General features: G+C 55.4%; 1 protein-coding gene across 1 annotated transcript; it reads right to left on the reverse strand.

The window, feature by feature from the left end:
* Window positions 1-8,369: 8,369 nt before the first annotated feature.
* On the reverse strand, window positions 8,370-11,063 carry CSTB (cystatin B). The gene is made up of 3 exons (XM_033232623.1): window positions 10,828-11,063; window positions 9,151-9,252; window positions 8,370-8,754 (listed from the first exon to the last, which is right to left on the reverse strand). The coding sequence occupies exons 1-3, from the start codon at window positions 10,891-10,893 to the stop codon at window positions 8,626-8,628; spliced, it is 297 nt and encodes a 98-aa protein (XP_033088514.1). The 5' UTR covers window positions 10,894-11,063; the 3' UTR covers window positions 8,370-8,625.
* Between the last annotated feature and the right edge of the window lie 3,644 nt (window positions 11,064-14,707).

Here is a 14,707-nt window from a genome sequence, read left to right on the forward strand (position 1 = left end):
TGAGATCGCGCCACTGTACTCCAGCCTGGGTAACAGAGCAAGACTCTGTCTCAAAAAAAAAAAAAAAAAACAAAGTGAGGGCCTTGTAGGGGAGTGTGGCCACTGAGAGCAGGCCAGGGAGCACCTGGAGAGGCAGCCTGGGGCTCTGAGTCCCAGACTGCCTCAAAACAAAAGAATGTTTTGGGTTCAATAACATGAAAATCATGCCTTATCCAGCAAGTGGTGAATTTCCTGAGCTCCTGGGACCCCCACAAGGAAGAGAGGACTGAACAGGCTCGGGAAAGGTTTCTGTGAAAGGGGAGGGCCTGGGGGTGCAAGCAGGCTCACGCCTGGGGTGCCCAGGGCATGTTCGGGTGTCAGCAGCCAAGCCAGCAACACCGGGATGACGCCCCCATTTTACAGGCTCTCGGGGGTTGGATGGGATTCCCAAGACTGCACAGGTCTTGATAAATGGCCTGGCTGGAACTGGCTTCCACGGACCCAGTGTCGTAGGCCTCCCTCGGAGCCGGGCCGAGTCCCTGAGCTCACTGGGAGGACCCGTCCGCCCGGCTGTGCTGATTGTTTACAGACACCACCTGGTTGGTTTTCTCTGAACAGTGTGAAAGTGACGCAGAAGGCTGGGGCCACGGGCTAAGCTAGTGGCTGCGAGTTCACACCCACGGTCCCCAGAGAGCAGTTGTGTGTGCGGCCTCCTCACCGCCCTGTGTCTGGCCATGGGAGCCTTGCGGGCACACACATGCACACACATGCATACATGCAGGCACACACACAGATGCACACACACAGACACACGCACACGCAGATGCACGCACACACGCGGACACACATGCGGGCGCACATGCACACACGTGGACGCACAGGTACACACACGAATACACACTATGTGGACACAGGCACACACACACACACACACACGTGTCCAGACATCTAGTTCTTCACGCCCTTGTTACTCTCAGGAGCAGCACAGCGACCCTGAGGCCGGCCTGACTGGCCACTGAGGGTCCAGTCTTGACTTTCCCCTGTGGAGGGGATGGGGCCCCCATGCACGCTCTGTGCCCCAGTTTCTGAGTGAGGCCACCCTGAGCTCTGCCCCTGTGACCTTCCCTGCCTCGGTGCCACCCTTCCTGGAGCCGGGACACATACACTGGTCCTTCCCTGAGTGGGAGTCGCGAGTCCTTTGCCTTCGTCCCTGTCTCCTACTTGTAGCCCTGAAATGTGCTTCCTTGGGCCCTGCCTCGTGTTTCCATATGGAGACAACACAGGCTGCGCTCCCTCCCCTGCTGGCACCCTAGTTTCTGATGGAGACCGTGGCCTCTCCATCCCGAGAGGGGGCCAGGCCCCACCATCCCTGAGCTCTGTCTGTCTACGTCTCTGGCTGCCACTGACCTCACCAGCATCTTGGCCTCTCGACAGACCCCCTCCGCCTTGACTCTGTCATACCCAGACCTCACGACATGCTCTTGGGCAAGGCTGCGTCGGCAGCGCCCTGGCCCGGGCTGTGGTCGGACCACAGAGGGGGCCCCCTGACTGAGACCACACCCTGTACTCCCAAAAGAGGTCATCCTGCCTATGCCAGAAACCCCGTCAAGTACATGTGCGCCCCTGGAGTGTGGGCGCAGAGGCTGGCCACATTTAGCCAGTCGTACATTCATTCAGGCTGCAATTCTTCCTTATCTCTGGGCTCAGGGCCGTACCCAGACACACGAGGCCAGGCAGGCATGATGCAGCAGCCCTTAGGATTTGTGTCCTGGGATTTTCTCACTCTTAAGGAGCACAAAGGTGAGCGCAGCCATGGGGCAGAATGGGGAAGGAAGAGGGGCCAGCAGTGGCCCAGTCGGCTCTGCTCAGTCTGAATGGCACCTCCCACTGCTCCCAGGCCGGGCAGCAGCCTCTAGAGCAGAGCTGAGCCCACTCTTGTCCTTCCAGCCGCCTCTCAGGGGCTCACCTGCTCCCCATCCCCGCAGTCAGCCCTGTGGTCAGCTTTCTCTAAAGGCAGCTGCAGCACACGTAGCTCTCTCTGCCCTGCACGTTGTCCACGACGCTCCCTGCCCCCAGATCCCAATGTCCCTGCCACGGCTCAGCACAGCTCCTTGATCTGGCCCTGCGTCAGCATCCCCTGGTGTGGCTACACGTGCTGCAGAGGAGCCTGGGAAGTGTGCCCTACATGTGCTGCAGAGGAGCCTGGGAAGTGTGCCCTACATGTGCTGCAGAGGAGCCTGGGAAGTGTGCCCTACATGTGCTGCAGAGGAGCCTGGGAAGTGTGTCTTTTCCATCTGTGAAAAATTCTATAGTTTTTCTTGCCCTTAAGGGAGGTGGGGAGAAGGATCTGGGCAGGGAAGGCCCGGCCCATCCCTGGCCACCTATGACACTGTAAGCCTCTTGGAGAGGGGCCATGCCTGCCTCGCTCTGCAAGCAGACCTGCAGGGTGCCTGGCACAAGGACATTCAGATGTGGGAAGGAGGGAGGAGGGAGAGACAGCCTGGAAAGGAATGAGTGTGAGCTCAGTCGATGGTCAGGGACGGTACCCAACCAAGGGTGGTTGTGCCGTGGAGAGCTCGTGGAGCTCTGAGCTTCCAAATGCTGGAGTCCTGACCCTGCCTTTTGTGGGATAGAAAATGGGAATTAACACTGCTTCCGGGTAGCTCAATTAGGATGTCTTAGATATTCTACCTGGTGGTGGAATGATTAGATTACTCAAGCCTACAATTTTCTCTCTTGCACAATTTGCATCCAATTATGTTATTCTGTCTCTAGTCTAGTGTGAATCTAATCTCATCTCCATCAGTTGGCCCTGCTTCATAACGCACATTTCCTGACAGCAGTTAGAGGAGAGGCTAAGTGAGGCTGTGGTGGCATCTCCCAGCTTCTCTGGGCTGGTAAGGATACTGTTGGCTTTGCCTGGCTCCCCCCGAGACCCTCTCTGCACAGACAGAACCTCAGCTAACACACAGCTTGGCTGCCCTGTTCTGCCAGATCGGGAACACAAGGCCAGCAAAACCTGCGGGCCCTGGGTGCGGCAGCTCATGCCTGTAATCCCACCATATTTTGGGGCTGAGGTGTGTGGATGACTTGAGCTCAGGAGTTCAAGACCAGCCTAGGCAACATGGCGAAACCCCATTGCTACAAAAAACACAAATAATTAGCAGAACGAGGTGGCATGCACCTGTAGTTCCAGCTGCTCAGGAGGCTGAGGCAGGAGGATCACCTGAGCTAGGGGAGGTCAAGACTGCAGTAAGCCATCATGGCCCCACTGCACTCCAGCCTGGGCAACAGAGTGAGACCTTGTCTCAAAAAAAAACAAAAACCAGGCCTGGAGCGGTGGCTCACGCCTGGCATCCCAGCACTTTGAGAGGCCGAGGCAGGTGGATCACCTGAGGTCAGGAGTTCAAGACCAGCCTGGCCAACATGGTGAAATCCCGTCTCTACTAAAAATACAAAAATTAGCCAGGCATGGTGGCAGGTGCCTGTAATCCCAGCTACTCAGGAGGCTGAGGCAGGAGAATCACTTGAACCCGGAAGGTAGAGTTTGCAGTGAGCCAAGATCGCACCACTGCACTCCAGCCCAGGTGACAAGAGTGAAACTCCATCTCAAACAAACAACCAGCCAACCACCTATTAGCTTTGGGAAATGTGATGCTCGCTGAGAATTCCGGGTGGAGGGTAGGAGACCCAACCAAGATGACACCGTCACTCAAGAGTGAGTGACAGTGGACTGGGGACCCGCAGCTGCCTGCCCAGCCCAGGGACCATGCCTGCCTCAGGAGCTTTAGAGTGAGGGTCTGGGCTCTCAGCGTGGGGTGGTTCCTTGCCTAGCATCTGCTCCATGCATTTATATTGGCCGGGGCCCCAGTGGAAACGGGCAGCAGTCACAGGGACAACCCAAGGAGCGTTTGGTGTCCAGTGTGTGGAAGCAGTGTGGCCTTTCAGGACGGGGCCCACATGACAAACGGGGAGCTCAGGCCAGGCCATCCTGGGCTCCTGCACTTTCTGGACATTGCACACCCACCTCTCCAACTTCCTGTCCTACCGGTGACTTGAGCAGGCACCCAGGCTGCAGGGCGGACTGCAGGAGAGGGGCTGCCCTGGGAGGGGGCTGTAGGCTTCTGCTGCCCTGGCTCCCCGTGCCATTGTCATTTATTTATTATTATTATTATTATTATTATTATTTTCAAGACAGGATCTCTGTCACCCAGGCCAGAGTTCAGTGGTGTGATGATGGCTCACTGCAGCCCTGACCTCCCAGTTCAAATGATATGATCCTCCCACCTCAGTCTACCAAGTAGCTGGGACTACAAGTGTGTGTCACCAAACCTGACTAATTTTTTATTTTTATTTTTATTTTTTTTTATTTATTTTTTTTTTTTTTGAGGCGGAGTCTCGCTCTGTCGCCCGGACTGGAGTGCAGTGGCCGGATCTCAGCTCACTGCAAGCTCCGCCTCCCGGGTTTACGCCATTCTCCTGCCTCAGCCTCCCGAGTAGCTGGGACTACAGGCGCCCGCCACCTCGCCCGGCTAGTTTTTGTATTTTTAGTAGAGACGGGGTTTCACTGTGTTAGCCAGATGGTCTCGATCTCCTGACCTCGTGATCCGCCCGTCTCGGCCTCAAAGTGCTGGGATTACAGGCTTGAGCCACCGCGCCCGGCCTTTTTTATTTTTTGTATGTAGAGATGTAGAGACTATGTTGCCTAGGCTGGTCTCAAACTCCTGAGCTCAAGTGATCCTCCCACCTTGGCCTCCCAAAGCTCAAGCCATTTTTAACATTGCTGAGGCAAACAGTTTTGGGGAAACATGCCTGAACGAACCATGAGTAAGACCCTCATGTTGTCTTTCTAGCTCTTGGGGGTCTGGAGGGAAAGTGGCTCATGGCAGGTCCCAGCACGTAGACCTGTTTCCTGGTTCATGTGCCAGGATGGGGAAGGACCTGAGCCGTCAGGGTCCTGGGGATCCAGTGTCTTAATTCATTCAGGGTAGCCCATCCTGCCCCCCAGACTGCTGGGCACAACCGGGGCTCTGTCCCAGGACTCAGGGCTCCGCCAGGGCAGCTGCTGTGACGTCGTGGCTATGAGGCATTCAGCTGCCTCCCAGAATGCGCCATGCTTTTGCCCAACCTGGAGTCCCCACTCTGCTGTTAGCACCAGGACAGTCTCACCTGCCTCGGCCTCTGGCTCCTCCTCCTCCTCAAGCCTCAGGTCTGAACTTGGGCATGGTCTCTGCCCAGAAGCCTTCTGCATCTCTGTCAGATCCCCATTTACCTCCAACAGGAGCCTTCCTTAGGGCACTTGGTAAAATTTCACATCCATGACAGTGACAGTCACCGCCCCCATGCTGTGAGCCCCACGGGAGTCCAAGCTGACTTCATTCTTCCCCTACGACGTGCCTCACCCCCTTTGAGCTCCTGTATTAGTCCATTCTCATGCTGCTAATAAAGACATATCCGAGACTGTATAATTTATAAAGGAAAGAGGTTTAATCGACTCACCATTCAGCATGGCTGGAGAGGCCTCAGGAAACTTACAATCACAGCGGAAAGGGAAGCAAGCAAACACATCCTTCTTCACATGGTGGCAGGAAGGAGAAGTGCCAAGCAAAAGGAGGGAAAGCCCCTTATAAAACCATCAGATCTCATGAGGATTCACTCACTGTCACGAGCACAGCAATGAGGGTAACCACCTCCATGATTCAGTGACCTCCCATCAGGTCCCTCCCATGACATGGGATTATGGGAGCTACAATTCAAGATGAAATCTGGATGGAGACACAGCCAAACCATATCAGAGCCCCTAGCGCACTCTCAGAGGGCAGGGTTAAACCAGCAGTGGGTTCGGTAACAAGGGACTTTTGTCAGCGGGTAGTGAAATTCATCAGATTTCCAAGCTGCTGCCGCCGATGCTCCTAAGGAAGCAGACAGCATGTGGATGAAATTGACAACTTCATATAAATAATGTATATATAGAGAGAGAGAGAGACGGAGTCTCGCTCTGTCACCCAGGCTGGAGTGCAGTGGTACAATCACCGCTCACTGCAACCTCCTCTGCCTCCTGGGTTCAAGCTATTCTCTTGCCTCAGCCTCCTGAGTAGCTGGGATTACAGGCACCTGCCACCATGCCCAGCTAATTTTTTGTATTTTATTTTATTTATTTATTTATTTATTTATTTTTGAGACAGAGTCTCGCTCTGTCACCCAGGCTGGAGTGCAGTGGTGCGATCTCAGCTCACTGCAAACTCTGCCTCCTGGGTTCACGCCATTCTCCTGCCTCAGCTTCCCGAGTAGTTGGGACTACAGGCGCCCACCACCGGGCCCAGCTAATTTTTTGTATTTTTAGTAGAGATGGGGTTTCACCGTAGTCTCCATCTCCTGACCTTGTGATCCGCCTGCCTCAGCCTCCCAAAGTGCTGGGATTACAGGTGTAAGCCGCCACGCCTGGCCTTATTTATTTATTCATTTATTTATTTTAAAGACGGAGTCTCGCTCTGTCTCCCAGGCTGGAGTGCAATGGCCGGATCTCGGCTCACTGTAAGCTCTGCCTCTCGGATTCAGGCCATTCTCCTGCCTCAGCCTCCCGAGTAGCTGGGACTACAGGCGCCCGCCACCTCGCCTGGCTAGTTTTTTTGTATTTTTTAGTAGAGATGGGGTTTCACCGTGTTAGCCAGGATGGTCTCAATCTCCTGACCTCGTGATCCGCCTGTCTCGGCCTCCCAAAGTGCTGGGATTACAGGCTTGAGCCACCGCGCCCGGCCATTTATTTTTTTTCAGTAGGGATGGGGTTTCACCATGTTGGTTAGGCTGGTCTGGAACTCCTGACCTCAAGTGATCCGCCCACCTCAGCCTCCCAAAGTGCTGGGATTACAGGCGTGAGCCACGCACGTCCAGCCATAGAAATAATTTTGATCCCTTTGTCAACCTGTATTTAAACCAGACCACAGTATTAATTACATCTTTTATTTTCTGTTTTAAACTGATATTTCCTGCTTACACACAAGCTTCTAACTCTAAATCCAGCTTCCCCCAACCCAGGTGCCCCATAGGAGTTCCTGGTCACTGCTCCTGCAGACACCCGCTCCCTTCCTGTTGGGGACGGCTCTCCCGCTGCATGGCACCCTAAACGGCACCTCCCCCAGCTGCCTTCCACTGGAAGTTCTCAAGTGGGAAATACCTTGGGTTTTCCTTTCAATGCAAAACTGCTTGATTCTGTTTTGCATGTTATAAAAGCTTATTCTCAGAGTTCATGTTAAGAGTACAGAATACACAGTCCATGATTCAGAGTTTTCTTTTTTTCCTTTCCTTTCCTTTTCTTTTTTGGAGACAGGATCTCACTCTGTCACCCAGGATGGAGTGCAGTGGTGCAACTTTGGCTCACTGCAACCTCCACCTCCAGGGTCCAAGTGTTCCTCCTGTCTCAGCCTCCCAAGTAGCTGGGATTATAGGCGCCTGCCACAACACCCAGCTAATTTTTCTATTTTTAGTAGAGACAGGGTTTCACCATGTTGGTCAGGCTGGCCTAGAACTCCTGACCTCAAAGTGATCCACCCACTTTGGCCTCCCAAAGTATTGGGATTCCAGGTGTGAGCCACCGCGCCCAGCCTGATTCAGAGTTTTCTATCATCACTTTCAAAGCTCTGTGGACTCACAGGTAGATCTCTCCTTAGTCTTCACTGGCCCCCCGATCTGGACAGCCTGAATCCTGCGGCAGCAGTTCTGGCGTACGCTGTCGGACGCCTTGGAGGCAAAGTGCAGCTCAGGACACCCTCAGGAATACACTGACATCATGACCCCGGTGCACAGAGACTTTCACCCCCAGTCTTAGCTCTTATCATGTATGGTGCTCCCTCTTCTGTCCTGTTTAACACAGCATCACAGATGGGAAGCCACGGGGCCGATTCCATGAATGGGAAGTAATCCCTGTTGAAAACTAGAAGGCGTTTTTTAAATAGACATGCTCTCCTAAGATACCTCCCTTTAGGAGCCCACATGGCTCCATGGGAAGCCTCCCGCATCGCAGGGCGTTCAGTGAGGCTGCAGGCTATTCCGCACGTGCACGACAGTGTTGCTGGCTCTCTGTACTGGAGCATAACGTGTATGAATGTATCTGAGATCTGGAGCCAGTTAAGCTGTGGAATTGGATTTACTCACACTCTTTTATTTTATGGGAGAAACTGAGGCTTGGGGCCACGACCTAGAGTCAAAGCAACAACATGAAAAGACGGTGGTTAGGAATGCAGGCTGGAGCGGCAAGGTGTGAATCCTGGGTCCACCACCCGCTTGCTGTGTGAGCCGGGCAATCTCCCCGGCCTCCATGCCCCCGAAGGGAAGGACCTGCCCAGCATGGTTCAGACGAAGAAAAAAATCCAAAACAAAGGAGGCAGTCAGTCTATAAGGATTTTAAAAATACATCTATTTTGAAATATTTTGAAAGTAATTAAGATCACTGATTGGGAAGGAAAGAAATCAACACAATGAAATTTAGGAAGAGAAATGCAAGGGCAGCTGCTGAATCCCGCCCCTTCCACCCTGAGGGCACAGCCCGGAGACGAAGCTTATTTTAGGATCACAAGTGCGTGCTCTGGTCCACGGAGGATCACTTTAATTCTCAGTCTTCTGGCTGAAGGGTCCTGTCCAAACTCAGGATCAGAAATAGCTCAGCTCATCGTGCTTGGCTTTGTTGGTCTGGTAGTTAGACAAGGTCAAGGGCTTGTTTTCGTGAGGGAGAGATTTGAACACTCGCAGGTGTACAAAGTCCTCGTCGCCAACGTGCACCTGGGAAGACAGTGGAGTGAGAGGAGCCTCTGATCCCGAGTCACCTTGCTGCATCCCTCCAGGGCATTAGCAGCCGGCTGAAGACAATCCTGTCTTCTCCTGCAGGTGCAGCGGACGCCTTGCACCTCACATCCCTTAGGGTTCTTAGCTCCCCAGAAGCCCTAGTCCTCTTGAAAGGCCGATGGACACACACAGTAGGATGCTCATCTCAGGGGGCAGCCACAAGGTGCACCAGCACCTGAGACCACAGAGCCCAGGCCTGTGCAGGCGGCTTCCTACCAGCACCCGTTCCGGGCAGGTCCTCCCAGGCCACACTCTACACCACAGAGCCCAGGCCTGTGCAGGCGGCTTCCTACCAGCACCCGTTCAGGGCAGGCCCTCCCAGCCACACTCTACCTTGATGAAGTAGTTTGTCCCCGCGACCACTTGGCTCTTGAACGACACGGCCTTAAATACAGGGAACTTCTTGTTTTCTTTCTCTTCAAGCTGGGACCTCACCTAGGCAGAGGGGACATGAGGATGTCTCAGTGGCTTCTTGGATGCCCTCCTGCTAGAGTAACTTGCACGCACGTGCACACACACGATTCTGACACTGGCTCTTCACACAATTGTCTCTTACAACTGAAGGGACATTTAAACTGTTAGCCTAATCATAAAGTAGAAAAAAACAGTTCCAGTCAGGTACGGTGGCTCAAGGCTGTAATCTCAGAACTTTGGGAGGCTGAGGTAGGCGGATCACTTGAGGTCAGGAGTTTGAGACCAGCCTAGCCAAATGGCCAAACCCCGTTTCTACTAAAAATACAAAAATTAGCTGGACGTGGTGGCGAGCACCTGTAATCCCAGCTACTCCCGAGGCTGAGGCAAGAGGATCACTTGAACCTGGGAGGTGGAGGCTGCAGTAAGCCAAGATCAAGCCACTGCACTCCGGCCTGGGCAACAAGAGCAAAACTCCATCTAAAAAAAAAAAATTAAATTGGCCAGGCAGGGTGGCTCATGCCTGTAATCCCAGCATTTTGGGAAGCTGAGGTGGGTGGATCACTTGAGGTCAGGAGTTCAAGACCAGCATGGCCAACATGGTGAAACCCTGTCTCTACTAAATATAGAAAAATTAGCAGGGTGTGGTGGCAGGCGCCTGTAGTCCCTGCTACTTGGGAGGCTGAGGCAGAAGAATCACTTGAACCCCAGAAGCAGAGGTTGCAGTGAGCCAAGACCCTCTAGAATCCTCTGGAAGGTGCAAAGCAACAGGACGTCCATTTTACAGATGAGGAAACCAAGGCACAGGGAAGGTTGCCCTCTGCAACCCAGCCCGGTTTTTATCTTGTTTTTTTTGTGTGTTTTAACTTTTTATTTAGACTTACAGTTTGAAACAGTGCTAGAATCAGAAGCGTGTAAAGAAACCTGTAGACGCTTTGTGCAGATACGCTTAAGATTTTAACCCATGTGCCTTATCGCTGGGGACCTCTTGCACTCTCTCATGATATTTTTCCTGAACTAGTTGAGGATACTGACAAAGATTCTTGCTTGGCCAAACTGTAGTTGGGCTCCTGAAGCGCCTAGGCCACCTGCGCACTTCCTTGTAAAATCCAGTTTTAGCAAGAAGCCTGGCTAAGTCCATTTAGCCAGACCCTCCCCACCCGCTTGCTATCGGATCACCGTGAAGTTTGGAGCCGGCTGCTCACCTGCGCCATCGCCGGCGACGCCCGATCACCTGCCTGCCTGAAGCCTGAAGCGCCTCATGCCTGGGGTTTCCCCTCAGGGATTGTCCGTCCAGGGACCGCACCCTGCTCCGGGGCTATCAATTCCCACTCGCCCTTGCTGTATTCAGCAGAGCCCAATGTCTCCCCAGCGGCGTCCCAGGCGCGGCCCCCTTCCCTGCACTCTCGCGTGCAGCGCCCGAGCCGAGGGAGGCCTCTCACGGCCACAGCCCCGACCAGCCCGGGGGTCCAGGGCCGAGCCCGCCCGCCCACGGGTGCGCAGCGGGGCCCAAGTGGCTTCTCCCGCTCCAGGAGCCGCGGCCGCGCCCTGAGGCTCAGGCGGGACCCCGGGCCGGCCCCGTCCCCGCAGCCCACCCACCTGGTCGGCGATGTCTTGGGTCTCGGCGGTGGCCGGCTGCACGGCGGAGGGCGCCCCGCACATCATCTTGGCGGCGACGGAGGGAACCTGGCGAGGGGACTCGGCGACGGGACGCGGCGGCTCCTCTGCTCAAGTAGGCGCTGCGGTCACGTGACACGCGGGCGGAACCAAGGCGCGGGGAGGGGGGACCTTGGCTTGGGCGTCCCCTGCGGGGTCGCGGTGGCCCCCAAGAAGGGGCGCGCAGGGCGGAGCGCAGGGCGGGGAGCTTGGCTACCACGCGCCGCGGGCTCGGTCTCCGCGCCCAGGGCCGGGGTCGGGAAGGAGCGCCCCCCTCCCGGGGTTGGTGTGGTCTTTCCAGGCGCCGAGTCACAAGGACCGGGGCGGGGGCGCGGCCGGGTGTCGCCGGTGGGTTGGGCGTGCAGGGTGGGACCATGGGGAGGGGCAGTCGGAGGGGGAGCTGTCCTGCAGTGTGGCGGGGTCCGGGCCGCGCACGAGGGACGGCACGGGTGGGGTGGGCGCAGCGCTACAGGGGTCAGGGATCCCGGCCCCGCGGGAGCAGGTGTGCTGGCTCCAGTGGACATCACTGCTTGTGACCCAGGACACTGAAGGCTGAAGCGGGTGGACAGAGGGGCCCAGGGAGGGGGAGACGCGCCCACGCGCCCCAGGCTGGGTGGGGGCAGGGGGTAGATCAGAGAGATGAGAAGAAGGCAGGGTTCTGTGGTGGAATTGGAATTTGCGTTTTAGGATTTCTTTTCCTTTTCTTTTTTTTTTTTTCTTTTCTTTTTTTTTTTTTTTTTTTTTTGAGACAGAGTCTCGCTCCGTCTCTCAGGCTGGAGTGCAGTGGCTCAATCTCGGCTCACTCTAACCTCCGGGTTCAAGCGTTCCTCCTGCCTCAGCCTCTCGAGTAGCTGGGATTTCAGGAGCGCGCCACCACGCCCGGCTAATGTTTGTGTTTTTTGTAGAGACGGGGTTTCCCCATATTGGCCAGGATGGTCTCGAACCCTGACCTCGTGATCCACCCGCCTTGGGCTCCCAAAGTGCTGGGATTACAAGCGTGAGCCACCGCGCCTGACCTCTTTTTTCCTTTCTTTCTTTTGTTCTTCTTTTTTTTTTTTTTATTTTAGATAGGGTCTTGCTCTGTTGGACAGGCTGGGGTGCAGTGGCCTGATCACAACTCACTGCAGCCTGAACCTCCTGGGCTCAATCGATCTTCCCACCTCAGCTGCTATACTAGCTGGGACCACAGGCTCACCCTACCACACGCATATACAGAGAGTTTCTCCCAGACTGGTCTGGAACTTCTGAGCAATCTGTCCACCTCGGCCTCTCAAAGTGCTGGGATTTAGCGGCATGAGCCACTACACCCCTAATTTTTTTTTTTTTTTTGAGACGGAGTCTTGCTCTGTTGCCCAGGCTGGAGTGCAGTGGCACGGTCTCAGCTCACTGCAAGCTGTGCCTCCTGGGTTCACGCCATTCTCCTGCCTCAGCCCTCCGAGTAGCTGGGACTACAGACCCCCACAACCACGCCTGGCTAATTTTTTGTATTTTTAGTAGAGATGGGGTTTCACTGTGTTAGCCAGGATGATCTCCATTTCCTGACCTCGTGATCCACCCACCTCGGCCTCCCAAAGTGCTGGGATTACAGGCATGAGCCACTGCGCCTGGCCTGCACCCCTAATTTTTTTAAAAAATGTTTTTGTAGAGATGGAGTCTCACTATATTGCCCAGGCTGGTCTTGAACTCCTAGGCTAAAATCAATCCATCCCCCGAAGTGCTGGGATGACAGGCTTGAGCCACCACACAGGCCCTTTGGTTTAGGATTTGTGTTAGACTGGACCAGCTGGGAAAGGGAAGGGTCGCTTGCCTTATTTGGGGTGGGGGTGGGGCCTGTGCTAGGCACCTGTTGGTGTGATTGGCTCTTCAAAATGACCAGACACCCCACCCAAGGGCTGTCCCTCAGGGGAACTGGTCCGCTCCTGGGTACAAGGCCCAAGCAGGAGCAGCCCATGAATGGGCTGTGGGGGGCTTTCCCTTACCTGCCAGGGCACAGCCTGGTCTGTCACTTCAGGGAAGGGCCCAAAGGGGTAGGCAGTCAGGTATGGTTGAAGCCCAGGGGGAGCTGGGCAGAGACCTGCATCATTGTTGAATGAGTGAAGGCAGATTTGACCCCACAAAAATGGAAAACTCTTCTATGTGGAAAACAAAGCATCAGAGGAAAAAATGGTCAAGAGAAAGGGATGTCCGCTGCTTGTGCAGGTCCTGCAGCTCTGTGGGGCTCCTGCTGTGGAAGGTGTTGGCCTTGAGGCCTTTGGTCCTGAGGTGCCTCCTGGAGTCGGATCCTCACTCTCCAGGCTGGAGCTGGGTCCTAGGTGCCTCCATTTTACAAATAGGAGGATAACAGCTGTGGAAATAAACAGAGCCCAGGCACATGGGAACAAAAGGTCATTTATTCAGGGCTTGCTGTACAAGGGAGTCGCCATCCTCTCTTGTGTTGACTGAGATTCCTCAGCAGGCGGGGGCAGGGCCAGGAAAAAGCCTGGAATGGGAAGGGGAGGCTCAGGTGCACCTAAGGGAGGCTGTGGCCTGGGGAGCCGGAAGAGGGGCTCACTAGGAGTGTGACCGCGACAGGTCTGTTGCCCAGGGTGCGGGAAGTCAGCACACTGCCACCCAGGGTTTGCAGCAGACAGTTTGAACCGCAAGGCTGTAACTGAGAGGAGACCTCAAATCCACCTCCCTGAGGAGTATGGGGCTGGGGACTTTTAGGGGTTTGGAGTGGGCTGAGGGCGGGGCTGCTGACCGGTGGAGGCATGCTGGGTGAAGTCATGGGGTGGGGTTGAAGAAGCTGTGTTTTCATGCTGGCTCACTTCCTCTGTGGGAATCTTCAAGCCGGTTGGCCTGGAATTGAGGATCTGAAGCATCTTAAGGAGTTCTTCAACAAAAGTCTTCTGATTCTGAAGTCAGAGATTCCATCCGTAGGAACAGTGGGGGTGCAGATGGTCACTAGTGCTACGTGACTCTCAGAAGGAAGCGGGCTAAAGTGTAGCCTGACGAACACTCAGTTATCCCTCTCTCCCTGCCTCCCCCCTCCTTCCCTCTCTCCCTGCCTCCCCCCTCCCTCCCCCTCCTTCCCTCTCTCCCTGCCTCCCCCCTCCCTCCCCCTCCTTCCCTCTCTCCCTGCCTCCCCCCTCCTTCCCTCTCTCCCTGCCTCCCCCCTCCTTCCCTCTCTCCCTGCCTCCCCCCCTCCCTCCCTTCCTTCCCTCTCCCTGCCTCCCCCCCCTCCCTTCCTTCCCTCTCTCCTGCCTCCCCCCTCCTTCCTCTCTCCCTGCCTCCCCCCTCCCCCCTCCCTCCCCCTCCTTCCCTCTCTCCCTGCCTCCCCCCTCCTTCCCTCTCTCCCTGCCTCCCCCCTCCCTCCCCCCTTCCCTCTCTCCCGCCTCCCCCCCTCCTTCCCTCTCTCCCTGCCTCCCCCCTCCTTCCCTCTCTCCTGCCTCCCCCCCACCTCTCTTCCTCCCTCCCTCCCTCCCTTCCTTCCTTCCTTCCTTCCTTCCTTCCTTCCGAGTCTCGCTTTGTCATCCAGACTGGAGTGCAGTGGCCTGATCTTGGCTCACTGCTGCAACCACTGCCTCCCAGGTGCAAGCAATTCTCCTGCCTCAGCCTCGCAAGTAGCTGGGATTACAGGTGTGTACCACCATGCCCAGGTAATTTTTGTATAGAGACGGGGTTTCACTATGTTGGCCAGGCTGGTCTTGAACTCCTGACCTCAGGTGATCCACCCGCCTTGGCTTCCGAAAGTGTTGGGATTACAGGCATGAGCCACCACACCCAGCCTGTAACTCTATTTCTGCTGAATGCTCAGTTATAACTCTGTCCAGAAACTGGGCTG

Source organism: Trachypithecus francoisi, unplaced genomic scaffold (assembly GCF_009764315.1).
Source record: "Trachypithecus francoisi isolate TF-2019V2 unplaced genomic scaffold, Tfra_2.0 Lachesis_group14, whole genome shotgun sequence".
NCBI lineage: Eukaryota > Metazoa > Chordata > Mammalia > Primates > Cercopithecidae > Trachypithecus > Trachypithecus francoisi.

Excerpts from the sequence above, each read along its gene's own strand:
- CSTB (XM_033232623.1), bottom strand. The coding sequence starts at position 10,893 with ATGATGTGCGGGGCGCCCTCCGCCGTGCAGCCGGCCACCGCCGAGACC. Across the intron at positions 9,253-10,827 it reads CCCAAGACATCGCCGACCAG|GTGAGGTCCCAGCTTGAAGA; the intron begins GTGGGTGGGCTG and ends CCCTCTGCCTAG. Across the intron at positions 8,755-9,150 it reads GGACAAACTACTTCATCAAG|GTGCACGTTGGCGACGAGGA; the intron begins GTAGAGTGTGGC and ends CTGTCTTCCCAG.